The sequence below is a fragment of the Liolophura sinensis genome, chromosome 1, assembly GCF_032854445.1.
Source record: "Liolophura sinensis isolate JHLJ2023 chromosome 1, CUHK_Ljap_v2, whole genome shotgun sequence".
Lineage (NCBI taxonomy): Eukaryota > Metazoa > Mollusca > Polyplacophora > Chitonida > Chitonidae > Liolophura > Liolophura sinensis.
Window position 1 is genome coordinate 24,369,410 of NC_088295.1, and position 27,732 is coordinate 24,397,141.

Consider the following 27,732-nt stretch of genomic DNA (forward strand, 5'->3'; position numbering starts at 1 on the left):
GGATACATCAAACTTTCCATAATAAAATACACATGCCTCTTTTGTTCCTGTCTTTAAAATTTCAAACGTGCACCAAAGTATATTCCACATCTGGTAGAGTATAATTCTGGTAAAGCTGTAGATTGCTTGCTACGAGGTTACCTGCAGCCAGAAGTCACTAAATTCAGCATTTGCCTAACAGGAAAGACAAGAGGCCATTACAAGAATCCAGCCGAAAGAGCACGTGGGTATGACGTATACTTAACATTTACATTATTCCACACGAATGAACAGTGTCTCCTTGTGCCGCTACAGGCGTGCTCGTTGGTCAAAATGTATAAGGACAATGTGAAATTAGCCTGTTTATTGGAGATACCTTTAGGTCCATATATCAGAACCTACACAGGAAACCAACAACCTTTAATAAGTCAACTAACATTAGTCTACCAACGGTACATAGCCATGGAGATCGCTTTGCATGCTAGTAACTTATTAATTATTCCCCTCAAATGTCAGTAAAAAGAAAAGTGTTAGTCTCATGAAACATAAAAAGTTACCTTGTAGAAAACGTTTGACGTTTATCAGATTATTTATTCAGTCAGGTAACCTATGTATTCTCTCGGGGTATTTTCCTTTGTCGTATATGAACTATATGACATCAAACGAAGCTCACAATTTCGATGAGTTGGCATGCAATTACAGGATTTAAGTTCATCTCACTATCACCTTCAAAAAGACCATGGGCACGGGCAAAGATAACTCATTTATTTATTTCAGTAAGATTTAAGGCTGCCAGCCGGATAGTTCAGTTACATAATGGCATCAGGTGTATAAGTGGTGGGAACCATACCATGAGTAAAGGATAAAACCTGGAATTAAGATAATCCTAAATAAAACCGGGCAGGGCCTGGAGAAAATCACCCCTCTTTCGCACTATCTTCTGATATAAACTGCTATAACGGCATGAAAACCTCAACTCAGCATTTCCAATTCACTGAAACTAATTTCACAGTATCAGCTGTTTTGGAAATTCTCGGCGTATGCAAAGCCACAACACGGTGATTATTCAAGCAATGAACAATCTCATTCCTTAGCAGTCATTCCTGTTAGAACGTGTAGATGTCATATGTATATTCAACCAATGATGAAATTATCATTACTCTTTATTTTACTCACAAAGAGAGGAGACCATTTGTCATACTTTACTCTTCACACATGTGGCAGAACACACTGTCTTATCCAATAGGCCGTCGAAATCATTTTAACATCCAAGGTAATTATTTGAAAATAGATTTATTTGTACTTTCATCAAAGGCACACAAGATGGTTCCAATCACTGCTGATAAAACTATTTATACTTCTCAAAGTGTTGATAAAAATAATGTCATCAATATGCTATGAGACGCTGTTGCTTTGAAGCTTAAAGCTATTTAGACATAAATTAACAACACATACATGTCATGTGTGCGTAGGAGACTTCCGCTAGAGGTGACAGTACATGGGGGTATGATCAATGGGCCACCTGATATCAAAACAGATATGACACACTGAAAACTATAGCCTGCCAATATTAATGTATGCCGTCAAAGACCTTCCTTACATTTAATGGTCTCCCCATATTTCACTGTCAATACTGAAGGGAACATAGTTATTAAGTACTCTTTACATTTTTTCACATAAATTATTATCTAAAGTGATAAAATTCTCTCAGACAGATTGGGCATTTGTAAAGTTTAAATTTAGGAACAGAAAATTTACTTAATAATTATAAAATCATAAAAATGGTAAAGAAATATTTATTGATTTGATTCCTGTTTTACGCCGCACTCAAGAATATTTCACTTATCCGTCGGCAGCATTTTGGAGGAGCAGGACTGGAACTCATAGCGACGGCATTTTTGAGAGGCTGATGGGTCATTGCGCCGTGCTGACACGCTAACCACCTCGGCCGCGGAGGCCCCTGTGAAGATACATGAATATGGCAACCACTGGCAACAGAAGATCTGAAAATTGTTCTTGTTTGACTTCAGTAGGTGCAAAGAATTAAATAAAATTTAAAAACAAATGTGAAGAAATATATACACATGTACACACAATGTGGAACGTTTCACCCACATAGAGATAAACATTAATGCGTCTAAAAATACTTTGGTGACAAAAATTAAACATACTTATTCATCATTTTGAATAATTACAGACAAATCCCTCTACTATAACGGTTTACAAATACTTCAGGTTTTTGAAACTAAGCGATGACCAATGATCACTCCTGACACAACGAGTCCAACCCTAACACTCCATTTGACAGCACGGCCAATCAAGGACGGGCTATCACCAGCATTTTCAGGCTCGTGTGATTTTGTGCCATAAAATGTCTCATCCAGCTCATCATCTGTTACAAGGTCTGGTTGAAGGTTATGTAGAACCTGAGAACAAGCAAAAATGGCTTGAAATCCTTACCCATAAAGGGGTAATTAATCGCACTTTTCCCGATCAATGTTGTGACTTACTAGTACATTATCCTTTTTGTCACTTCCTGGTGTCTAATACAAACAGTGTTGTGAAAATATTTTATCCTGATGAAGTTCTTTGTGTTTAAACAGATTAATGCAAAAGCATGTGCAGCCAGCATTAAGACATAGAGAAAGGATAGACTGGTCTCTGCTGCCAAAATGAAGACCAACATGTACAGGAGAGCTCTGATATTCAGGGACTGGTAGGTGGTTCAATAGTGAGGTGCCGGACTCAAACCACAAAGTACACGAAATAGGCTTAAATCTTGGCCTTGGGCAGAGAATTTACAGATTTACCCACTCCCACTGTCCACAATAATGAGTTAAGTGTGTTTGACGTAACAGCTACAATCCACCTGATGCTTTCCATGCTAACAATTAGCCAAGTCCTTAAGGCTTCTTCAACTTAGCTGTTCAGGGTGAATTGTCCATCAGTGCCATATCCACGATGTTGAACTCCATCTTCACGGCTACCAAGCATTATTGAATTTTTAAAATATTTTTGTATTTCTGTGCTCTCTGTGGCTTATTTCTTTTTTTGTATGTATAAATAGTGGCACAGACTTTAACTTTAATCTGTATATCATACGTGAGGAATCGGCTTAGTGGTTTACTCCTAGTACTTCAGTTTCCTCCACCCAACAAAATGAACACCACTGTATAAGTGAACAAATCTTAAGTATATAATTAAACATTAATGAAATGATTAATAGTTATTTTATTCCACATGTACATGTACAAGTGGGTATGCTCACAGACTACAGATGTTATTTCAAATTTTGTTATTTCTTCTGTAAAGAAATCTTTACGACTAGGAACTGATAAACATGTGTATAAGAGCAGGTCACCTCAGTGGCTGCACGAATTCCTGACTGTACCGCCCCATTCATATAGCCACAAAAAGCTGTAGCAGACTCTGTACCAGCAAAATGTATCCTGTAACCAAAGGGTATGAAATGTTTAATAACTTGAAATAAATATAAAAATGACTATATACACAAAACTTTACAAAACATTGCCAGAAGCAATATTTTATGATCACAGAAAAACAGCTGATGGGTTAAATAACTGACGCACACATTATATTTATATTGAAAAAAAATATATATATATCGGGTGGGGAAAAAAAAAGATGGGCCGTACTTTGACACTCAATATCTCCGAAACCGTCTTACGTCAGCTCCTAAAAATCTACACACTAAAAAGCCAGTTTGTCCTAAGTATAGAGACCAAATTTCAATTTCATCCTTCAAGATTTCTGTTCATTGGACCGAAATCAAAGTATAGTCAAAACGCATGTTCCGAGCATTTCAAAATGATGTTCTACCTTGTTTTACTTGAAAAGGTGATCAGTTGGTCCTCAATCTTCTCGGTGGACGGCGGGCAAACGTTTCTTCCATGAACTGATTGAGCCCTCATTCTCCTTAAGAGTAATTTTTTCCAGCAGTCCTTGATGCGGGCTTTTAGTTCATCCTCAGTGAATTTTTCCGTTCGACCCTCATAAACCTTCTCGCTCAGAGAATTCCACACAGAGTAGCCCATGGGATTGCAGTCGGGGCTCTGCCGTGGCCACTCTTCCTTAGTTATGAATTGAGGAGTCACTTCCTCAAGATGCTGCTGTGTTGCACGGCTGGCATGGGATGGCACGCTGTCTTGCTGGAAGACACAGTCATTTTCTGGGTACAACCGGCGAAAACAGGGGGAAGGCCACGATCAAGAAGTTTCATGTAATTTTCGGAATTCACCTTAGTCTTTTCGGTATCAATAAAATATATGCGGGTTTTCCCGCGCCAACAAACTCCGCCAGGAACCATCAGCTTCTTTGTAAACCGACTTGATTCAAGGTACAGCATCTTAACATGGATGTCCCGCTTTCATCTGCCATAAACGCGTCTACTGCGTCCAATCTCAAATGGAAAGTCTTTTTCTTCCATGAAGCCAATTTTCTTCACCTTCTCCGTCGAAAACTTATCATCAAGGTTTCTGCAGCGCGTTTTTCTTTTCTGTCCGTTTCATCCCATCTTGAAGTCTGTATTCGTTTGTACGATTTTAATCCCAATTCTTTTGTCATATTTCTCACAGAAGTCCGAGATACTCTAAGGTTCCTTGCAATCTGTCTCTGTGATTTGTGAATGCCGGGATTGTCTTCCTGGGAACTAAGTGCCTCTTCCACATACTGAAGATTTTCTTCCAGGCAGTTTTTGACCGCCCGCTGTCTGACTTTCTTTCTAGAGAACCTGTCCTTTCTAACTGTCTGATCACATTGTCAACAGAACTTTTATTCCAGTTTTCCACCGGGAACTCTTCCACAATTTTTGCCCCACTCCAACCCTTTTCAGTGAAACATGTTGCGAACAATTCCTTGCCCGCCGCAGAGAAAACCACTAGAGCCAGACAATTTTTCCAGACGACACTTGACTGACGCGTGTCACACTGGTGCAGCACGCGCTCTACTCTAGACACCTGACAGGTGATGCAATGTGGGTCATTGAGGCTATGTTTTCATTTTAACCCTGTGTACAGACTACTCAAGCTATGACCTTGAAAACTGGTCAGTACATTAACAAAATCATGCCATTTGAATGTCTAAAGTTTGAAAGGGTTTGAACAAAGGATAATGGAGCAATGCAGCATCAAAGTATGGCCCATTTTTAAAGCCAACCCGATATATATGTATAATATATGAAGTTACATTAGAAATATTTTAAACCATAATCTACATGTGTACCAGAGTAAAATATTTTCAGCCAACTTTCTTGTGAGATAGAATATTACATTTCAAAACATATTATAGTTGAAATAGCAACAATAAAACAATAAATAAAGAAACTTGTGAAGAAGTTTAAAAAATTTCAATGTGGAGGTCGTGCAATGGTCGACTAATGCAAGGTACATGCGGTGAGTGTTAACTGGCTGTGGTCAAGGTGCATGGCATACTTGTGGAACGGGTGTCGGAGTCCACTTGAGAAGTACTTCATTCCCCCTGGCGCCACACAGCTGACTGGACTGCCCTCACTGTAGGGCTCCTTACTCCAGTCCTTCTCCTGATAGTCCAAATAGTCATAGACGATCTGGCCCCACACCTGGTGCAGAGTGTTCAACACAGCTTTCTGACGATCCAATGCCTGCAGGAGCACAAGTAGAGGCCAAACTCATATTACTTCATGTAGCTAAATGTAGTCTTGTGATTACATTTACTAACGAGGACAAGAAGCAACTCTTACCACAGTATCTAATTATTCTTGATACAGTGCCTTTTAAATGTTACACATATTCCCAGCCTGTTATGCAACGTATTCTAGTTTCTGTATTTTGAGAAGTGAAATCTTTCTTACAGAAACATCTATGTATTGCAACAGCTCTAATTACCAAGTTAATAGGAAAAAGCACTTAAAGCACTATGGTCTGAATTCAAAAAAACACTGACTGACCGATCATGGTTTAACACCATGCTCAAAAAATCTTCACTTACACTGTATAACAGTCAGTTTTGTCGGTGGTCCAACCAGAATGTCATTAAGCTGTGACATGTCAGAAAAGGGAGCATGTAGCTATTAGATCAGAATTTCTCATTTCTATTTCTCCCACTTCTATCACCAATAGTAGGTAATTTAGTGATTGATGTCATTGGTGAGGAATGCAGTGTGCATACCTCCACACGGCTCCACTCTATTGCTGGCGAACCTCCCATAAACACCACTAAAGCTGGATTCCCGTTGGCTGACGTACAATCGTATGTAATACATACAGGGCCTTTCAAACAACCTTTGGTTCTGATTGGTCCGCCATTTGTCACCAGCTCTCCACAATCACCTCTATTTTTCCAGAAAGCCTGTTCAAATTAAAATATTTGATACCCTATTTATTCTAATCTTTGAGACACCTGGTCTGCTCATTTTAGCCAATATATATGTAACTGTAGCAGGAATATTGAGTTTCTTTTTTCTCACATGATTAGACCATCTAGTTAACATACTCATGTCTTTACTTTTCCCAAAGGCTGGTAATCAAATGTAATATTCTACTTTCAGCATTTCTAATATCTGTCCCAAAAATTAGAAGAACTATGGTACCTTATACTACCTTTAAACATTTGAATTTCTACTTCAAAGAAATGTGAAATGTTAATACCATTGATCAGAACTTTTCAAGGAAGAATTACAAAGAAGAAAAAAACTTTAAATGAGCTAAAAATATCTTCACTTTTTAAAACTTGCTTGAAACCATGAAATTTAATACATTTTAATATTTTAACCTTCTTTCTTTACCTCTGGCTATTGATAAAATTATGTAGTGTTCACTAACAAGTACACATGTAAAAGAGACATTCTGAATATAAATACAAGGCATATAGTTGCAAAAAGCGAAGGGATTTTTACTAATTAGGTACAGTTTTCAGAGGTGTGTGATGATTACTTCCTTTAAAACATTTAGCCTATAAAGACTTACCTCTGGGTATGTAATTATCACCTTTATCAGCAGACTCACAGGCATCCGTTGGCAAATTTCTTTTTTCTCTATTGGTAATGGTGGTTGGAAATTAATACGAACTGAAACATACAGAAATCACACTTAGATAAAACAGGACCGGAGATTTCCCCTCAAAAAACATATAGCCTTATCACTTTAATATCACATTCATTTACTGTGTACATGTATAAAACTCCACCATGCATTCATGTGGAAAAATAAACAAGTCATAACTACAGGTAGCATTGATTGATTGAGATATGGAATTTTGTCCTCAGGTGAGTCACTTCCATTACTGTACAATAAAAAAATGAAAACAAACTGAGTAAGGTGGAATTTGAACAGTGAAAATATACAGTTTTAAGGTCAAATGCATAGTTATAAGTGGCAATGTAAAAAGCTGGAATGAGCTTCAAGCAAACAAGTACATTTTATATGAAGAGTACTTTACACATACAACTATTAGCTTGTAGGATTCGGAAATAACTGGGAGGAACAATCCTTGAAAATGAGTTCGATTCTACAACAGCAATTAAAGGAGAAGAAAACATATGAATGATGCAAATATCGCATTGTTTTTTTAACATTAGGGTTCACATAAAATTGATTTTCACTGTGTGGTCTAGGTATATTTATTTGAAAGGGCTATTGCTTGATATAAAGTGACTTTTGATAGAAATCATTACCTGTCTGATGAGGGGGTGTTGAAATGACTAGCCTCTGACACCTGTACCTCTGTCCTGAACCACACCTCACCCTCACACCATCCTCTTCCTACAAACAGTTGATGACATGAACAATACAACCAGGTTTAATAGGGTACATGGCAAATACAACCTGGTGATGACACATGACAAATACAATCCAGTGAGGACATATATGACAAGTATGACCTGGTGAGGACACATGACAAATACAATCTGGTGATCAAACATGGTAAATATAATCTGATGAGGACATATGACAAATACAACCTGGTGAGGGCACACAGGCAAATATAACCTGGTGAAAACAGATTGCAAATATAATCTGTGAGGACTCATGGCAAATACATGTTGTGGAAAACATGGTAAATACAGCTGGTGAGGAAACATGGCAAATACAACCTGGTGAGGACACATGGCAAATACAACCTGGTGGAGGACACATGGCACATACAACCTAGTGAGGATACATGGCAAATACAACCTGGTGAGGACACATGGCAAATACAACCTGGTGAAGACACATGGCAAATACAACCTAGTGAGGACACATGGCAAATACAACCAGGTAAGGACACATGGCAAATACAACCAGGTGAGGGACACATGGCAAATACAACCTGGTGAGGATACATGGCAAATACAACCTGGTGAGGACACATGGCAAATACAACCTGGTGAGAACACATGGCAGCACAGCCAGGTGAGGACACATGGAAATATAACTTGGTGAGGACACATGGCAAACACAAGTAGGTGAGGACACCTGATGACAGGAATCAAGTGATACAACTTGGTGAGAACACATGGCAAATACAACCAGGTGAGGACACATGCATATACAGCCCTGTGAGGACACATGGTCACACAACCAGGGTAAGGACACAAATACAAGCCTAGTGAGGACACACTGCAACACAACCAGGTGAGGGACACATGGCAACACAACCAGGTGAGGACAAATGGCAAATTTGTGTCAATCTCGAAAAAATGAAAACCCAAATCGGAAAGGTAAGCATGAAGTCAAGCTAGGTGACAACCTGAGTGAAACAACTTGACCTACATTTACCGAGGAAGGGGAGACACCTCCATACATTTATTGATAAACTCTTTTAAACAAATAGATCAGATAACTGCATAGCATTTTCTTGCACACCCCATGTAATAAAGCGGGACCTCCAGAAGCTGTACAACCAGATGAGGACACATGACAAATACAACCTCCAGCATTATGGTGGGAGGAAACCAGGGCAGAATCTGGGGAAACCCATCACCATCCACAAGTTGCTGGAACACCTACCCACATACGCCTGGAGAGGAAGCCAGCATGAGCAGCAATCGCACTAGTGAAAAGGGTTTATGGGCCATTGGGTCATGGTGGAACATGAGCCATCTCGATCATGGAGGCCCCACAACACCAACTACATCATGTATTCAAGATGCAGTGGACATGCAAGAAAAGGGGGACTGCTGGCTCAGATGGTTAAAGCACTGGCTGTGTATGTCATACGGGCTCTTGACCACTGAGGTTGGGTGTTCAAATCCAGGTCTCACAGTTTTTGGCTGCAGCTTTACATGTAAGTCAGGAGACAGGATGTATGTCCTACTTCAGCGGAAAACACGTGTTTTACCCTTCTTTCCGCTACCCATGAACCTGGCCAGCACAAGATAAGTGAAAAATTCTTGAAGATGGTGTTATACACTAAACAAATATATAAATAAATAAATAATATATATAAATGCAAATAAATTAATAAAGTAGTATATATTTCTGCCCAATATTTTTTTATTTATTTTGATTTGTGTTTTAAGCTGTACTCAAGAGGGTTTTTTTCAAATTCAGTCCTATAGACTGAAAACTCTTGGATCAGTTGCAATGTGAAAAATAAGCCTGGCCTATCTGACAAGGCCTAGATTTCACTGGACTGAGTAAAAAAGCTAAAGCTTTCAACATGTGCCCTGATTCTCCAGCACATTCATACACACAAAAATGAATTTGTGGATGAGATTTAACATCTTTATGCGGAGAATGACAATTTCAGATTGTCGAGGCGTTTCAAATTATGCTATCAAAATATTCCAGAAAAAATATGAGCTAGTTAAAGTGTAAGCTAGTTTGAGATGTAAGAAAAGCAATACCTACCTGATGTACACTGAAAACTGGCTGATTTGTGAGAACATTTTTCTCTTTGATAAGTTTTGTCAACTCCTTACTTATTTGCTGTGAGCCTCCCTGAAAAATGATAGATTATCCACATGTGCAGAAACTTAAAATAACATTAGCCAAGAACCACATCGAAGGGAGGACAATCCAAATATATATGATATGGTATTAATCATGCAAGAGTTATTTTCTCTTGGTCTTACAATAATGGTTATAGACATAAAGTTTGAGTCCAAATTTGTGAAATTAAAGAAAGACAAACTTCATTTATCCTGACATGATTAACACTTCTATAAAAGCTTCATTTAAAAAAGTACATTACATGTTTATGGCATGGTCATCATCTTCACAGCTGAAAAGTGTATAATTATATTCAGATCAAGAGTTTACATCAAGCAAGAATTTCATGTATATACATTACACTAAAAGGAATCAAATAAAAAACAGGGCAGCCCTATCACAGCTGACAAGCTTTTAACACTGGGTTACTGGTATACAGTTAGAGAGGTGACACAGGCTGAGGATGGATAAGCTTTTTTTTTTTTTTTTTTTTTTTTTTGATTGGTGTTTTACGCCGTACTCAAGAATATTTCACTTATACGACGGCGGCCAGCATTATGGTGGGGTGGAAACCGGGCAGAGCCCCGGAGGAAACCCACGACCATCCGCAGGTTGTGCTGGCAGACCTTCTCACGTACGGCCGGAGAGGAAGCCAGCATGAGCTGGACTTGAACTCACAGCGACCGCATTGGTGAAGGATGGATAAGCTGCTTTTTAATAAATATTCTACTAGTACCCTTCTCCATTCTCTTTAGTTTGGGGTTTAGGTGACAAAAACTACCTTGATAAAAAATCCTGAGCAGACTCTTCTGTTGTCTCAATGAGCCGTTCAATCCCCCCAGCTCCTGCGCAGTACGTCACGTAATACAGCAGAGAAATCTGACAACATTCAACTCCCAGAATGCACCTCACAGCAGCTGCAATGGCATCTTTGGCAGCTGTTTGTTAAAACAGTACATTTGATAAAACATGGACAGTAAAATATATTGTATATTTGTCTTATGCATGTTTTTAATTTATTGATTTATTTAATAAACAACATCTCAGTCAAATAACGGTGGACAAATGTATAAACAACTGGGTCCTGAAGCAATTATTACATCTCGCAAAGCAGGTACCGGACCAAAACCCCAGTTTGTCCAGCTAGAAACAGGTTCCAGAACATGGGTTTTTGTGCACTACAGAGATATCCCAGTTCAAAGTAAGCAAAATCGCATATGTTGAGACAATCACAAGCACCATCATGTCATCAGGATTAACCAAGCTGCCGTGCACTCTATAACCCAATGACACAGCTGTTTCTGCTTACATGTATGCCTTTCAAATCCTATTTTGCCTTTTCAATGACCCATACGAACCCTTTCAAATTTACACTCAATCATCTACAGGTACCCGTCAGAATAAGTCTTTACTTACAGAACTTTCTTCCCATCAATACCACTGAACTACCTTAATGCTTTGTATCCAAACTTTCAGTGCTTTGTACAAACTTTTACCTTTGGTCCACAAGTTTTCTTGTATAAATGTCTCCAGTGTCTTGCTGTCCCACAGCTCTGCCTGTGAGCATCTGTAAGGATTGGACATCGATACACATTTCCTCATTGACTCTATCTGTAACAAACAATTCATCTATTAAGACATCTACTTTTCACAAATATATGGACGCTTTTCAATTTCTTAGCACACCCCAATTCTAGATGCTAGCATGACATCAATTTACACAGCACTATCAAGGACATGCAAGATTGGCTTGTTTTACCTTACTGTACACATTTATCTTAAAGTTTTACATTTTATATGTATAAATATCAACCATTCCTTGAAGCCTAACTTGTGAACCCATCCACACATGAACAACTGGAACAAGTCCTACATGAACTGTATTTCACCTAAAGACTAGTATTTATCAACTGACACAGTTGGCCTGAATCTGACTGATTCACTTGATTAAGAGTTGTTTGTGAAGTTTGATTAGTTTCTCAACAGACAAACTAAATTGTTGACCTCAAAAAAATAATTTTATTGATTTCATGTGCTTGTGAAAGTACATTTTTTTATTTCACAAAATAATGTGAAATATAGTATATAGGGGCCTCCGTGGCCAAGGTGGTAAGCATGCCAGCATGGCACAATGACCTAGGAGCCTCTAACCAATGCAGTTGCTATGAGTTAAAGTTCAGTTCATACTGGCTTTCGTAACTGAGAAGGTCTTCCAGCAACCAGCAGATGGTTGTGGGTTTTCCCCTGCTCTGCCCGGTTTCCTCCCAGCATAATGCTAGTATAAGTGAAATATTCTTCCCTATGACATAGAACACCAATCAAATAAATATAGTATATAATACCTAAAGAAACTCAGGGGTTAACTTAAAAATTCACAGTACTATAGAAAACATATTATCTACATGTGCATGTACTTCATCCAATCCTTATAAATACTTTAATCAGATAAGATTTTACATGTACGGTTCAGTACCTTTGTAATAAATCTGTGAAGGTCCACAAGAGCAAGGGGAGATAATGAAGGTAGACTGGAGGAGTAACTTCGGAGCCTATAGCCACCCAGCTGCATGTACTTCCTGCCCTCTGTATACTGACGGCACAGCTCCAGCCCCAATTCATTCACCAGGTCTACAATATGGGTCTGGGAGCTAAAATATAGACAAGATTTCACACAACTCATGATAAACTTGTTAAATACACTTAAGAGTCTATAAATAATGGTGAAATCATGAAATCATTGTACTGGAAATTTAAAAGTGGGAGAGGGGGGATTTATGCCTTTATTTAACATACATTTGGAAACAATAGTGGAAGTAATATAACAGTTTGTGTTCCAGCATAATTTACACTTTGTATGATACTGTCCCATGTACACATGGTACTGACCTGCCTACCCACTGGCCTCCAAGGTCCCAGAGGTCTGTGCCATCAGCAGTTTTTAGCTCCTGTGTTAATGTGCGGCCTCCTACCCTGTCTATAATCAGATCAGAACCATACTATATTATCTACATAAATATTAATATTAATTATTTATTATTATTATTATAAAATTACTTTTTATCAAAAATACATAGCATACAAAAAACGTAAATACAACAGAGTAAATACTTTAAACCATAGCCACATGAAATATGTCTGAGAATAATATTAAAATAAACTAAAGTACTAAACTACCAGCTGAAGAAGGCTTAATTACCTTTAGCTTCTAATACTACCACTGTCATGGTGGGGCACCTCTTCAGGATGTGATAAGCTGTTGTTAGACCAGATATCCCAGCCCCAACCACCACCACATCCACCTCTGTCTCCACAGTCGCCATTACTGCTCAGTTACTGATAAAATAAAAACTAACTAAGAATGGGGCAAGTCATCAAAAGTATTTAAAGCCCATACTGAAGTGATACTGAAGAATTTATGCTTGAATTCATTTCACATGGTGTGATAATGTATATCTGATTACAACAGATGCATTCCCTAAATCCTTCTTATTTGCCATAATTCTGTACCACAAGTGTTTAATAAAGGTTAATTGCATACTGGTTGGAGTACATAGCCCACACTGAATAGATAATATCAGATGTACATGTATATACAACAGTAATTGACAAGTAATGCAATCCAAAAAACTAATAAACTAAATAAAACACTGAACATACCTACATGTACAGGTCGTGAACTCTCGGAAATTAAAACAATGTGATATGTACTCAATTGGCAGCTGAATGCCAGCGGTATTTAGAAGTCAATACACTAGAATGTCATCTGAGTTTTCTCATGTTAACTGAACAATTAAGAAATAATGTACCACAAACTTGTTTCTTGCTGAAGTTAATATACATGATTGGTGTTATGATGAAATGCTGTCCCAAATTTCGTGAAGACTATCCCATTCATTCATGATAAACGTTTAATCATTAATCTCACTTCTGCACGTATAATATATCGCCCATGGGCATGCGGGTGTAAACAACAACAACGGCGCTGCCATTCAAAGCCAGATAAAGATGTCTTACCTGTTGAAACACATTCAGTTCACAGATATGGCATTCGCTTTTTACATTGATGTATGTCAGGCTGAAATGGCTCATGCGAATGTGTTGTTAAACTATAAACGACCCCGTCCCATTGTGCTACAAAAGTACAAGTACACAGCTCATCCCATGTGGGTCAAAAGACAGTGCGATTCATGATCATGTGACTAGGTCACGTGACACCTGTCAACTCACGCGTGCACTCGGTAGCTCATATATACTGTTTAATTCCATGAGCTTACCTAGAACAGCTTTGTACTTCCCTTCTGGCTTTAACATACTACTGCAGGGAACCAAATAATTTGTCTGTCCGTAGTCATAGTCGTCTCAGAGGTGTTCAAGGTAAGCTTACGGAACAAGACAGGGTTGTGATAGTTAGTAGGCCTATACGTAATCACAGCCCTATACAGCTAGGTACATCATTACCAGTGAATGTATCTTCTTCATGTATTTAACACTTAAGAAACAGAATTAAACTTAGATCAGTTAATTATCAGAGAATGTTTATAGTTAGGGAGAGCTTTTTTATGAAGAGTCACTGTTACTATAATTAGATCCTTCCGCAACGGTCAAGTTCCTAGACCGACGAAATGCAACGGTTAAAATGACGTGCATAATAGGTGCGAGGCATGCTGCATGCTTGCAAATACCACCCTTCAGCATCCCTTGAGTTAACACTATTATATGTTGAAACAGGTGCATGAGCCTATCATAATTTATAGGAAACTTAACTACAGCTATTAGAACTAAGTGCACATGTACGTTCGAAGACTATCCATTTTAATCCTGGGACTAATATTATAAGTCTGTTATACTAGCCCAGACTTAATCCCAGCTTCGAGCGAACGTTGTTGCCTCCGCAGATTTGGGTTTGTTACAATTTATTTACGCGTGCATTACATTGGTATTCAGAAAAACGGCATCTTGTTAACATTTTCTTCAGGTTTCGGCTCTATCGTTTACTGTTGATTCTATTCGTCAATATAGGCGACGTACTCAGTATTATGGGTAAAATATTATTGTTGGGATTGTAAGTAGATACAGTATATAAATAAGGGATAATATTTTGATTGGCAATTTGTTTGTGAGATTTGTCTTAAAACGCTTATGGGGTGAGATAAAGTTTTTCTTATCCCAGCGTTTATTAACCCCTGTGGATAACCCCTATATAGTAAGGCAGACTTTAATTCAATAAGTCCGAATGGTTAGAAATATATTTATTTATTTGATTGGTGGTTTTTGCCGTACTTACGACTACTTCAGTTATACGACGTCGGCCAGTATTATGATGGGATGAAACCGGACGGTGGGGGGGGGGGGGGGGGGGGGGGGAGACCTACGACCAGCAGGTTGCTGCAAGACCTTCTGACGTACGACCTGAGAGGAAGCCAAGATGAGCTAGACTTGAATTTATAGCGATTGTATTAGTGAGAGGCTCATGGGTCATTGTACTAGTTTATATATGTGACGACTATAATAGGGTTCAAGCTACAGTAAACCTGGTCGTCAATAATTATGATGGCGAAGGTAATATGTTGGGAATGATTCTAGCAGTCCAAACATTCATATACAACCGTCAACCACAATGGGCGTTCCGGGTCAATCATTCCAAGATCGATTTACAAACCAGCGTTGGCCACAAACTACCAAAAGAACTAAGAAGAATATAAATTAGGAAATAAGTACGGATTAATTCAAAGATGAGCCAAAGGTAAAGCCAGATTTGTTTCACTTGTCTGCGTGTTGAAGGTAACGTTAAATTTCTTTGTATACATGCACCCAATGGCTTAACTCTGGTATCGTGTTACAAATGAGATACAAAGTCTGATAAACAGATACTTACAACCTCCCACTTCCTGAGAATGTGGATAAAAAAATATAGGAATAAAATATAGGTCTACAGAGATTACAGCTGTTTTGTAAACAATACACGCTTATACTGATTACCCCTAATCCGATCCTCAGACCGCGAAGGATGTCACCACCATGAATTCTATACATGTAACACAACAACAGAGAACACATGCTACACAATTCATTGAAGTTGTAGTAACTGTTTATTGGACATCTTTATATGATCATTATGTACACCTGATTAGAACTTTGTCACGTGCATAGTGATCAGTCTGATAAAATAATTCAACATTTTATTTTCTGCATTCAACAAAACACCCTTAATTCATCAACTATATATGTAGGTATTGCTTTTTCCTAAAATACATGTAACCAACATACAACAATGTTAAGTATAAATAAGTATATGTGACTGTAATACACATGCAAATAATTATAATAATTTGCCTTGAAGGAATTTTGCTTAAGCTGACAAACATTCACAGCTTCTGGTTTCAATTCTCTCCATTTTTAACACAGTTTGCACTTATTGTAATAACTCTTTGTCTCTCAGCAATCAGTTGATAGGTAGAAAATATTTAAAATGACGTATAGTAGGTGATGAGGGCTCGAAACGCCATTCAGGGAGCGTATGTGTACACGTAAATACTATGTACAGCATAACAGCGTAATTAACAAGAGCGCGCCATGTAAATGTATGTAGATAAACCAACACCTGCATGTATCTAAATATATAATGAATACAGACAACGTTTGAAATTAAAACACAAGACTCGAATTTCTGAACAAAGAAATAACACAAGTCACTGCTCTTCATATAGCATACTATGCAACATTTAGGACTAAGCATTTATAAGGTAACAGCAGTAGACTGGCTATAACATACAAGCATACATATATCATTTATTAACAGTTTATTCACACACGACTTCATCATATTTAGCAGATACAGGGTAACAACTCGTAAAAAAGCCGGGTATGCAGCAGTCAAGACATAGAATATCCATATTGTCTTGCACATTTCGAAACATGTAGGCAACTTATCCACACCCGTTTGGTTTTTTAATCGCGCTGAAGCGTCTTAAGTTTATTGATTTATAGATCATATACCACAACCTGACTGGCTATCCGTCATCAGCTTACACTAGTGTCTCATGAAAAATTCTTCCTGCGTCTGATGGCTTAAAATTAACTACCTCATACTTCATGAGGACGATCGTAGTGCCTGCAGATAGTTAAAACAGGCTTCTTTAAAAACATTCACTGTATCCTTTTGTCTTTATGCGATTAATGTTAGTGATAGGCATGTTCTTTTTGCGTCGGTTTAACAAATTTACTTATATCAGTTACCAATGTAATGCTCAAGGTAAAGAAAATGAACGATCGTTTTTTCTTTAAGGCGGAGTTGTTAAGTTAGAACTTATCTTCTGATTAAACATGTCGCACATAAAATCTAAGAGTAACAACATAAACAATGAAACATCCAATTCTAACAGCAAATGTGAAGTACACATTTATTTCATAAACATTCTATATAATGCTATCGTCGATAATGTAATCGAACAGCATATCCATATAACAGCGCAAAGACAGGTCCAAAGCTCCGATCACATTGACAATGATATAGCAGTCGCTGTTATACAGGCATATAAAAGGCAGGGGCGGTAACTGCAGTTCCAGAGTTTTGAGAGAATGGCGCCTTTTTGGCCGTTGGTTAGAATGGGTAAAGATACACTTACAATTAATTTGCTGGTGAAATTATTTAAATGACCACGAAAATCCCATTTTTCTGTGGCAGTGAAAGAGGCTAAAATGACCCCAGACATAGCACAGGATTCTAATTCCAGGCCTTTCATTGGTGCTTTCCTGATGAAGGAATATTGTAACACGAAAAATACTCGTTAAGGATTAGTGATAACACTGTCTTGAAATCTGAAAACACTCGGGAATTTAAGAAACATTCACTCCGTCATTTTGGCAATGAAAAGAATTTTCATGCGTTGCAGTCCCTTGAATTTCCACATCACTAGGTGCTCACCATATTTGGTTACCTCAAAGCCCGGTCCATTGTTAGCTCCTTGCTGTAGCAAACAGATCGTTGACTTACTAGCAACCTGTCTGGGAACAGAATTGTGTGGTCCCAGCCAATAATTTGCTATAATTTGACCCCTGTAATAACTGTAATTTTATTCATAATTTGTGCACAACCACAGTAACCTTCACAGCCCAGTGAAATTCTCTGACACAACAAAATGAAATCCAGGAGGAATTTTGTAACCAAGCAGAAGGTGCTGTCATATGTGAATTAATCAAAATGGCCACACAGGGAATATAGATATAACACGACGGACTGCACAAAATCATAATACCTACACTATGTTAAAGGATTAAGGAACCACTGCTGCATAATCCCAGTATTCTTATATGTATTTACACTAATGAATATCAAATGGATTGTGAAAGGCAATAAATGTGCAAACGATCAACTCTATATTGATGTAGTATAACCATCCAAACGTAAAATGAATATATCCCTGTAAAATAATCACTGTAAAAAGGTCTTTGCTAAACTTTGCTCTCCTCCTCCCTGGAACGCTTCCGGGGATGAGCCGATGTTGAATTCTGGGTAATGGGCGGTGGAGGGGGGGTAGGTCGTAGGCATTGGGCTAGATTCACAATTTCTCCCTGAATGTTAGACAAGGCCTGAATAATATTAAACAAAGCTTTTTGATTCTCAGTCATTAAGCGACGAATAAATTCGACATCGTCCACTAGTTTCGAATTTTCCTTGCTACTTGACTGTAGATGCTGTAATCGTACATCCAGCAGCTTTTGAGACCTCTGAATAGCATCTAGCTGCGGAATGTTCACAGTTGTTGCCAAGGGCGCGCTGCCGGAAATTGAGGAGCGGCGAGTGTGCATCCTTCCGCCGGATTTTTTCCTCGGGTGATTCTGAGATGTGGAATAGCCTGGAAATAACGTAAATTTGTCATTAATGGCCGGATGACTTGAACACTCATGGAATACTGTTGCATAATGATTTCAATGACATCCGAGATGTTATAGTTCTTTGAACAAGAAGCTCCAGGGCCGAGAAAAAACGGTCATGCTAAAATGAGGTTACAAGAACACAGCATTACCGCTCGTAATGGCTTGCTTCAGCTTTATGCACTGCTCCCCATAGCAGAAAAACAGCATCACACTCTGCAGGTAATCTTCTCACAGCCCATGGAGTAAGACATTTATAGTACATACAAGAGCATGTTTTAGCAAATATAACAGAGCCTCCATTTTCATCATATCAGCTACATGGAATCAATTTTGTTAAACCTTAGCCTTATTATCAAATGTTACAGCACTGTTTGGACACATTTTGAACCCAATAGACTGGAAAATAAGGTTCTCTCTGAGTTCTGCGAGTGAAAAACAGTGATTTTATTTACCTCTATCCCTATCCTGAAAGTGTGCATCTGCTTCTTGAATAACCGGCGTGGCGAATGGGATCTTTGATGGAGGGTCCGGTGGGGGGTAATCCGGCGGTGCAGCCTCGACGATCTCTATGGCTTCTCCTGGAATATTTGCTGCAGAGTCTTTAACTTATAGAAAAAGAAAAAAAACATCCTTGATGAAGTATGTACCGATTATGCCCTCTAATGCGCTGTGAATTTATTGGAAGCAAATGATGGTGTTCTAAATTCTACTCTTACTCCTCAACTTGTAAGTTCATTTGGTCGGTCCTTTTGGTGATCACATCATGTTCACATACTTGATTCAAGTGAAGAGATAAAACGATTAAAGGACTTACCATTTTCGTCGCGTGCTCTCTCCAGTTTAAACAGATACCTCCGAACCAATCTCTGCATTATATCAGCGTAAGACGTCTCTTCAGCCTTCAAGTCCATGTTTTTGCAAACTGTTTCTCGGCGTTTCTGTACAGAAAGACATAAAATTAAACTGCCCTAGTTTGAAACACAACACACAGTACGCAAAAAGCTGTTCAGACACAAAAGTATTATAAAATCAAGGCAAGCATGTAACTAGCTAGAGCTACACAAGTACTTTACTGGATCGTTATCAAAACAAAATAAGCCTCGCATGGGGGTTTCTCTTCACAAACTTTCATTCAAGTAACAAGTGATAATATGGAAGGTGGCCCCACTAAACAGTTTTGGAATACAAACCAACCTATGATTTCAGTTGCAGTCAGCTACATATATGTTGGTGCAATGAAATAATCAGAAAGTTGTTCCGTGAAAGTTGCACTGATCATATACAGCTGTAATAAAGTGAAGTTGAAAGTCGTTTGTTGACAGCTGGTAAGAAACCGTAAAAATGGAAAAGAATCATGTAGACGATGCTAAGTGGAGAGAATAACAGCTATAACTGTACATCAATCAGCCCAACTGAACCAAATATACGACTGTCCCAGTCGTTGTCTCACCCTCGTTTTAATATTCACGAATTGATAATATCAACACCATAATTATATTTATGTTACCAACATTGGTGGATTACATTGCCATGTCAATACAACTGTTAAATAGTGTATTTTTCGTCTATACTGGGGACGGTCACATCAGACCTTTCTCAAAGTCACAGACACAGCCATTTTGCACCAAGCCCTGCTATCTGCTGAAAATCCCACCCATCCAGACCTTTGTGAACAGTTTGTGGTATCTGGCTCGTGCATTAATTGCACTCACCTTTGCTCGTAAGTTGACATTCAATGGTCTTTAACGTGTAACACAGGCATGTCAATATTTTTTCTTTTACATTTGATAATTCTTGTAAAGAGAGGATGGGATTTCCATTCGTTATTTTAAATAAATGACGTATATCCCATATCTGCATGTATGTTTTTTCTCAACAATGAACAAACCATCTTCGTCTATGATCAGGTTTGAGCAGCATAAATGAATGTTTTCGACGCGGATTTTCGGTATTTAGCGAGATAGACCAACTGAACATCAGATAATAAAGAAGGAGTCATAGTCTTTAGTGCAAAAGATCGTGGCGGGTCTCCGTAGGGTTGTCAGGCTTCAAGTGGATATTCCCATCTCTTACTCTGCACCTCATATCGAATAGTTCGTTTAAACCGACAGGGGAAACTTAATTTAGAAGATGGCCATATAAATCAGAAACAGGTCCAGTAAAATCAATAGGTATTATCCTGGCTGTGCCATTGTTCAGGTGATAACAGCACTGATTATACAGGGCAAAGAAACAGACCCGCACGGCTGTATATAAATGTTTTGGTGAACTATTTGTGTAAGGAATTGACCTGAATATCCCTAAACCTTCTTAACTCGGCCCCTGCCTGTTGTTGGACACACTTCACGTCAGTCCCTTCTCCAGAAACAGGATATCACGCTGGATATACCTCGTGTAATTCACACAGCGGTTCCGGATAGGTCTGCAGACAGGCGATAAATCATGGGTAATAACCACCCTACGCCAGTCGGCCTTCCAAGCAATTGCATCCGCGACAGTTTTATGGAGATCAATGCAGCCATGCCGCTGCCTTATCAGAGTCTTAACACAGCGGACGCTCATCGTTAGTCAAACGATGCGCAAACAACGGGAGGGTGGTGCACAACGACCTGCACCGTTCAACGTTTATCCTACCAAACCATTACAATTATCCCATTCCAGGATACCCGAATGGTTCTTTATGTAAAGACTTCCTGTTCGTGAACACCAGTTAGAACCTCAATACTACACGGAAAGGGGCGGGGTAATTTCGGTATTCAAACCGCCAGCATGATTCTTACAGCACCCATCTTGCCTGATATACGTTCGCTCACCAAGATAATGAATTCCATCTCAGTGAATTCCTATTATCATTCGAACTCCTTGTACACATAATCAATCATTCACTCATTCAAAGGAACATTCAGACCGTAAAAAAAAATGCAATTTTGAATATGAAACAAACAAACAAGATACACTCTATTTTTGCAGAAAACGTGGCAATAAAGCTCTGCATCTCCAATGTATTTGTTAAGTGTAAGGTAAATCGTTCTTTCAGAGAATACACCCACAGCCTGTCCAGACTTCGCTGGGCACAACCTGTGCACACCACGGGGGACACAACCTGTCAGAAGCCATGTTTAGTTTCCGATCCGGATTCCATTAAATGTCCAGTAGATGTCGCGTATGTTTGATTTTCTTGCCGTCCTGGTACACTGCACAGCAATACTGGCGAACTGGTTCGTGTTAGTTCTCCCCACAGGTTAGATGTTTACACGGCGCCACTAATCCCCTGCGTGAGTGGAGCGCCCGTGAAACACCTCACCCGGAAGTCGACATCCATCTTGTCTGTTCTCGTTACGAACGTCCCATAGCCTAGGCAAGTTATTATTGGTGGACACTGAACAAATCTTGTATCTTTTTGTCACGTTAAACGAGAAAGCTTCTTTTATTAGCGTTTTAGCATTTGTGAATAATCCTCTTGTCTTCACAGAAAAACGAATGTTTCCGGAAATATTCAGCGACTGTACTCTTCACAACTGTGCTTCGGGTTCCGCTTGTCATCAATTATCCTATTGTAAGGAAGGTGCATTCTTTGTATAGAAACTTTTCTGTTGTTTAAAGGAGCAAAGTAGTTTGGGGATGAGGTTGTTGGAACTATCGTTCCACCAAAACAAACCCTGAAACTTGATACTCACATTAAAGTGAAAACGTAATCCAGAATCTTACCTTTATGAACGTCTGTCGTTTGTTCTTTTCGTATTCCAGCATGCTGTTGGTTCGAGGCGCGAACAACTCCCGACAAAATCTCCAGGCATAGCAGAAGGATTTGGGAGTGGGGATCATATTGAATGGAACGGGCAAGGTACTGCCCTCATCCATGTAATTCATCCAAAGCTTCGTCCGAGCAAATTTCCACTCGACGTCACAGTCAGTCTGTTGAACAAAAGCAAAAGACCGATAACGAACTGGTTTGCTAATACAACTAATGTATTTCCGTGACTATGGATACAGTGTCAATCTCTGCACCTTTGTTTCATAATTTTGTGTTTAATCCTGTTTAACACAGGGCTTGAATAAATTATACACATTGCATATATAAGAATTTTCTACCAAAGCACAACTTCTATACATATCTTGATTAAAATCTATTAAAAAGTTATATACTTGGATAGTGGTTAAATTTATGCACCAAAACATTCTTATATCTTTCCAGCATCATTAAAAACTATTGACTGCTCTTCTTTACATGAGTCTGTCTCAATTGCACATTTCATATACTTTCTAAGTCTTTGTTGGTTTGTGTTGAATGCTGCTCTGGAAATTTGTCTTAAGAAAGTTCATTATGGTTAACGATTGGTATACGATTGCATTCTTCAACATTTAATTTAACAAGCTATGTACTTCTACTAGTACATGTATATTACTTTTTTTTATTTCAAAATACATGTTATTGGGTACATTTGCCCTAAACTAGCAGCGTCGACATGCGCTCGTCACTCAAAGTACATTGTACATTATCAGCAACAAATTAAGGTCCTTAGGAAGCAATAGAAATTGTTCCGGTGGAAGCATAACAAGCTTATTTTGTGGGAAACCTAGTATGACCATCTTTAAAGGTGAGTCAGAATATGCCCAAGTAATACGACTGTTTGACGGTATGCTTTATGACATGTAATACCAGCATGTGTGAGTTGTGCAAACATCAAGTTGGCATTCTTTTGCCATAATGTTCATATGCATTTTCAAAAAGTTCATATAGACTAACATATTATAAGCTATGAATGTATAATAGTTTAATATTGAATGCGGATGGTAAGTGTTGCATTTCCTATATACATGATAGAAGAGATATTTTTGAAATATCCTTTGTCACTCAAAAGCTTAAAGCACAGGAAGAACTGTGGGTGGATTTAAATAAATTTGAACACAAAGTTATCTCCCCTGTATGATGAAAATAAAATTTGGAAGCCAAAAACTCTGTTCACACATAAAATCCACATAACAATTCAAGTATTGCGGAATAATCTGAACACCTTACAGATTTTATGATTTTATAGCATTTGAATAGTGTAGATAGTTAAACTGCTGTGGAACCCTGGATGTTTCAGTGAGGACCACTGTGCCTTAGTGAACCCCGTTCGGTCAGAAAGTTTGGAAGTTATGGGTCATAATTTTGGTCCATGTATATAGTATTCATTATTACCTGATGTAGGTCACAGTTCTAATGGATACTGAGGTGTTCTCGTTATTCACCGAGCGACGAGTTTCATTTCATTAATGTTTTGCAACAGTGTAGCTGCAAATAATTTCTTTTGCTTGTAAATTTCTTGAAATCCTTAACTGATATAAATGTAGTTTTGCAGTAAATAGTTACTGCATTAAAATCCGGCATTGCTTGGGAGCAGTAAAGTGTAGGGTCAGTGATATTTTGAGATGTGACATCAGTAAACTCATGGCTGTATGTTAATAAGGTTATACGTGAATCGAGTTTCTGATAATCCTTGTCATTTGTTCTACAGAATACCAGAATACTGTGCAATAATGTATGTGAACGGTTTTTTCGGGTAATCACAGTGTTGTACTCAGGTGATTGACTTAGTGTGATCAATTGTTTTTAATAGCACTCGATAAAGTTGTGTTGATACTCTGGGTGTACTGATAGGTTAGATATGAAACTGTTCTATCAATATACAGGTTCCATGAGGTACCCACACCTGGTCACTTTTTCCATGTTTCACTGTCACTGAATAAACTTGACCATGCACAGCAGCCATGATGATGTCTTATTATTTGGTGATATTTCCTCCTAGAACGGACCTAACCGGTCACATGTACAGAGCACTGTGAGCTTATGTTTCGCCACTGGCTATTTTTGGAGACGTTACTTTGGGGCTTGTATCGCTCATTGTCTCTTTGTGCGACTACGTACGTTTCATCCCAGTTTACCGTGAAAGTAACTTTGTATACTTCTGAGGAGTGAAACATACAACGACAGCTCGGCATCACGGACACTACTGTCAATCCGTCCGCCCTGACAAGTTACACATTCACAAGCAGTAGGGGAATAAACCACTGTTATAAAAGACGTATCTGTGTAGATTGAGGAATTCATCTTAACAATTTATTCTATATTTACGTGGACTGGCTCGCTTCTCGGAGCCTGAATATATTCCATCCGGATTTGGACGCTGTAAGAGTCTACTTATATATTTGTAATTATTTGTATTGTTTTGTATATTATTGTCTGTTGTATTATTTGTCTATTTTGGTACAATATATGTATTGAACTTATTCAAGCGTCTTTGTGTTTCTTTGTTTGATCTTGTGTAAGGCCAATCGCTGATCTGAGAGTTAAACATGCCAGTTGTTTCTCATCTCTACTCTCCGATAGTGGTACCCTTACAAAGGGATTTGGTACCCTTACAAAGGGATTTACCTTTATGTCGCTATACAGTGATTAACCATCACGTAACATTCATACCCAATTTTTCAATTTCAAAATCATAAAATCCTCCTTGCAACCATTTCCTCGTGCCACGGCATCTTTTTTAATTTTATTTTCCTGACGGGAAGGAGGCTGGGCCTATCTCATGATCACTGATTTTACAGGCAACTGAGAGCTGTAGAATGCAAATGTCAATATGTTTATCATTGGTTAAATGATCTCCTTCTCGCATATATCTCTTTCAGAAGTGTACCGGATTAATTACTCTTGCAGGTAAAGACTAGGCCATTGCTTACCTGGATGTCTTCGAATGAGTGACTCATCATAGCGATGAGCATGTTAATGAGGACGATGATGATGACGACATGATAGATGCCAAACATGTAAGTGCCCACGGCCTCTACTATCGAAGTGCTGCTGTCCATGAAGGATGTGCCACCTATGGAGGCAGTATAAACTGTAATCAAAATCATCAATTATGCATTAAGAATGCACTGTATTCTTTTCGCAATGAACATCGGTGAATGTATAAACATGTCGCTTTAATCTGTTTTATTTTATATAATTTAAACTCAGTTCTGTAAAAGCAGATCTACTCTGATAGCGCGATGTATCAGAGACTAGTTTACATGGTCTGGAAAGGCGGTGTTCATTACAAAGCAAACCGTTATAAATCAACCTAAAATCAAATCAGACAATTTACACAATGGACGCAATGGTCAGCACAGAGTTTTCCACTGGAACAAATAAGAATGAATGATTTTGGATTAACGTCAAATTAAGCCTTTAGCATATCTATTGGCAACACTGTCACATTTACTTGTTCTATAGACTAATCTCGGTTGAATGCAGAAAGACATTTTAAGATCCACCTGCCATTACTGCATACATTCTAAAATGGCATACATCGTACCATATCGTACATACATTCAGAAATGATCGTTTTGTACTAGCCTTGTTTCTCTGTTCCCAACATATTATAACTTTCATCAGTACACAATATTCTACTTCGTTCGCTGTCTAACGTGAGGCACCGTCGTACTGGAAAGTAAAACCAAATGTCATTACAGCATCTGTCAGTGAAATCAAATATCTGTGACAAAATCATTATGACAATTACTTGGAAATAATCGGCTATGTGTGAGACGTGTAAGGTAGTTAAGGCAATTATTTGCCACAAGTATTGAATATAAAACACTACTGCAAGGTTTTTTTACCTGGAAGGATTACATAATGAACCTCACACAACCAAATATACAGTTGCTTGCAAACAGTACAATCAGTTGACATATACGTGGAACACTATCTACCCTCCAAAAAGCTCAGACAATAGCGTTTTAACAATAACGATAGAATTTCTGTTTACTGTGTGGGTCGCAACGGAGCTGTAGTTTGATATGAGGGCTGGAAGAAGCGGTATACTCACCACCGTCAGGCCCGGGCTGCTTGACCACTATGTCATTTACGCTGACTTGACCAAACATTGACCAAAACAGACTGTAAAACGTCTGTTGTAACCTGGAAGACAAACGCACGTATTTACAGTGACAGATCAAATGGCTTCAAGATGGAGCAAAGCGCCACTTAAATTGACCGGAAATGAAGTCTAAATCACGAAATTGTCGCCTGAAAGGTTTTTGTTAATCGTAGCTACTAGTATTGGTTTCCTTGAATTACCCTTGAGTGTGGATAAACGATGGAGCCTGTGCCACGAAAACCAGGCACAAGTCTACTCAAAGACAAGACGAGATTTCCCAAAGGTCAACACACGTACTTCCTACGTCAATAAGTATAAAGGTCCTTTAGCATTTTACCATCATGTGAAAATGACATAAGTTTAACTCCCACAACCGCTCTCTTAACCAACCGTGCTTTAACTGGAAAGGTGTAGTAGAAATTCTAATATCTTTAAGATAAATGCATTTAAGACAATGTTCGGCAAATGAGTAAATCAAACATGCCAATCACCATACTTGCATCAAAGACCATGATGTATGTAGGAAAACAATACAACATCATCAAAATCTCCAGTAGCTTAAAACTCTTGGGATTTTTTTTATTCCTGATCGAAGTCATCTTATTGTAAAGACAACATTTTTTGATCCTATAGCTTCCAGGTTCTTTTCTATTTGTCAAACAAAGAAATTCTGAGATGCTGAAATAGGGTACATAAACTAGCGGTAATTCATCGAGAAAAGAGTGTTACGGGGTAACACAGCGCTCTATGAATAAGTCCAGCGTTAAGACTGCCATATATTGGTCATTCGCCGGATTCCTCTATTATCCATAAGAATTATTCAGATTTAATAAGATGGGAATCAAAACGTTGTTTTATCACACGAATACATGTGTGGACAGTCCATCATCAAATCTTAAAGTAGGCCCCTTTTGTGAAGGAGAAGATATTGACCTCGTAAAATTGGTTATTTACTACCGCTCTCCAATTATTATATGTCCAATCGATATATATTTATAATGTATCAGTTCGCCTTACTAACCCTTGTTGCTTTCCGTAATGGAACGAGATAAAAGACCGCG

At 38.4% G+C, this 27,732-nt stretch overlaps 2 protein-coding genes across 2 annotated transcripts in view; both read right to left on the minus strand.

The window, feature by feature from the left end:
• Window positions 1-429: 429 nt before the first annotated feature.
• On the minus strand, window positions 430-14,050 carry LOC135472852 (amine oxidase [flavin-containing] B-like). Its single transcript, XM_064752594.1, has 16 exons — window positions 13,905-14,050; window positions 13,087-13,223; window positions 12,777-12,864; window positions 12,364-12,538; window positions 11,387-11,501; window positions 10,672-10,828; window positions 10,093-10,102; window positions 9,810-9,899; window positions 7,649-7,736; window positions 6,942-7,042; window positions 6,145-6,324; window positions 5,430-5,617; window positions 4,670-4,746; window positions 3,820-4,168; window positions 3,341-3,428; window positions 430-2,405 (listed from the first exon to the last, which is right to left on the minus strand). Exons 2-16 carry the CDS (start codon window positions 13,208-13,210, stop codon window positions 2,211-2,213), a joined length of 2,025 nt encoding a protein of 674 aa, XP_064608664.1. The 5' UTR covers window positions 13,211-13,223; window positions 13,905-14,050; the 3' UTR covers window positions 430-2,210.
• A 3,332-nt stretch (window positions 14,051-17,382) lies between these two features.
• LOC135472939 (short transient receptor potential channel 7-like) overlaps window positions 17,383-27,732 on the minus strand; it is a 46,862-nt gene continuing 36,512 nt past the window's right edge. The window contains exons 10-16 of the mRNA XM_064752717.1: window positions 26,621-26,712; window positions 26,179-26,235; window positions 25,491-25,651; window positions 22,476-22,682; window positions 19,582-19,705; window positions 19,217-19,372; window positions 17,383-18,721 (exon numbers count right to left, since the gene is read on the minus strand). Coding sequence (XP_064608787.1) covers window positions 18,342-18,721; window positions 19,217-19,372; window positions 19,582-19,705; window positions 22,476-22,682; window positions 25,491-25,651; window positions 26,179-26,235; window positions 26,621-26,712 — 1,177 coding nt within the window. The 3' untranslated portion in view covers window positions 17,383-18,341. The remainder of the gene's footprint in view (window positions 18,722-19,216; window positions 19,373-19,581; window positions 19,706-22,475; window positions 22,683-25,490; window positions 25,652-26,178; window positions 26,236-26,620; window positions 26,713-27,732) is intronic.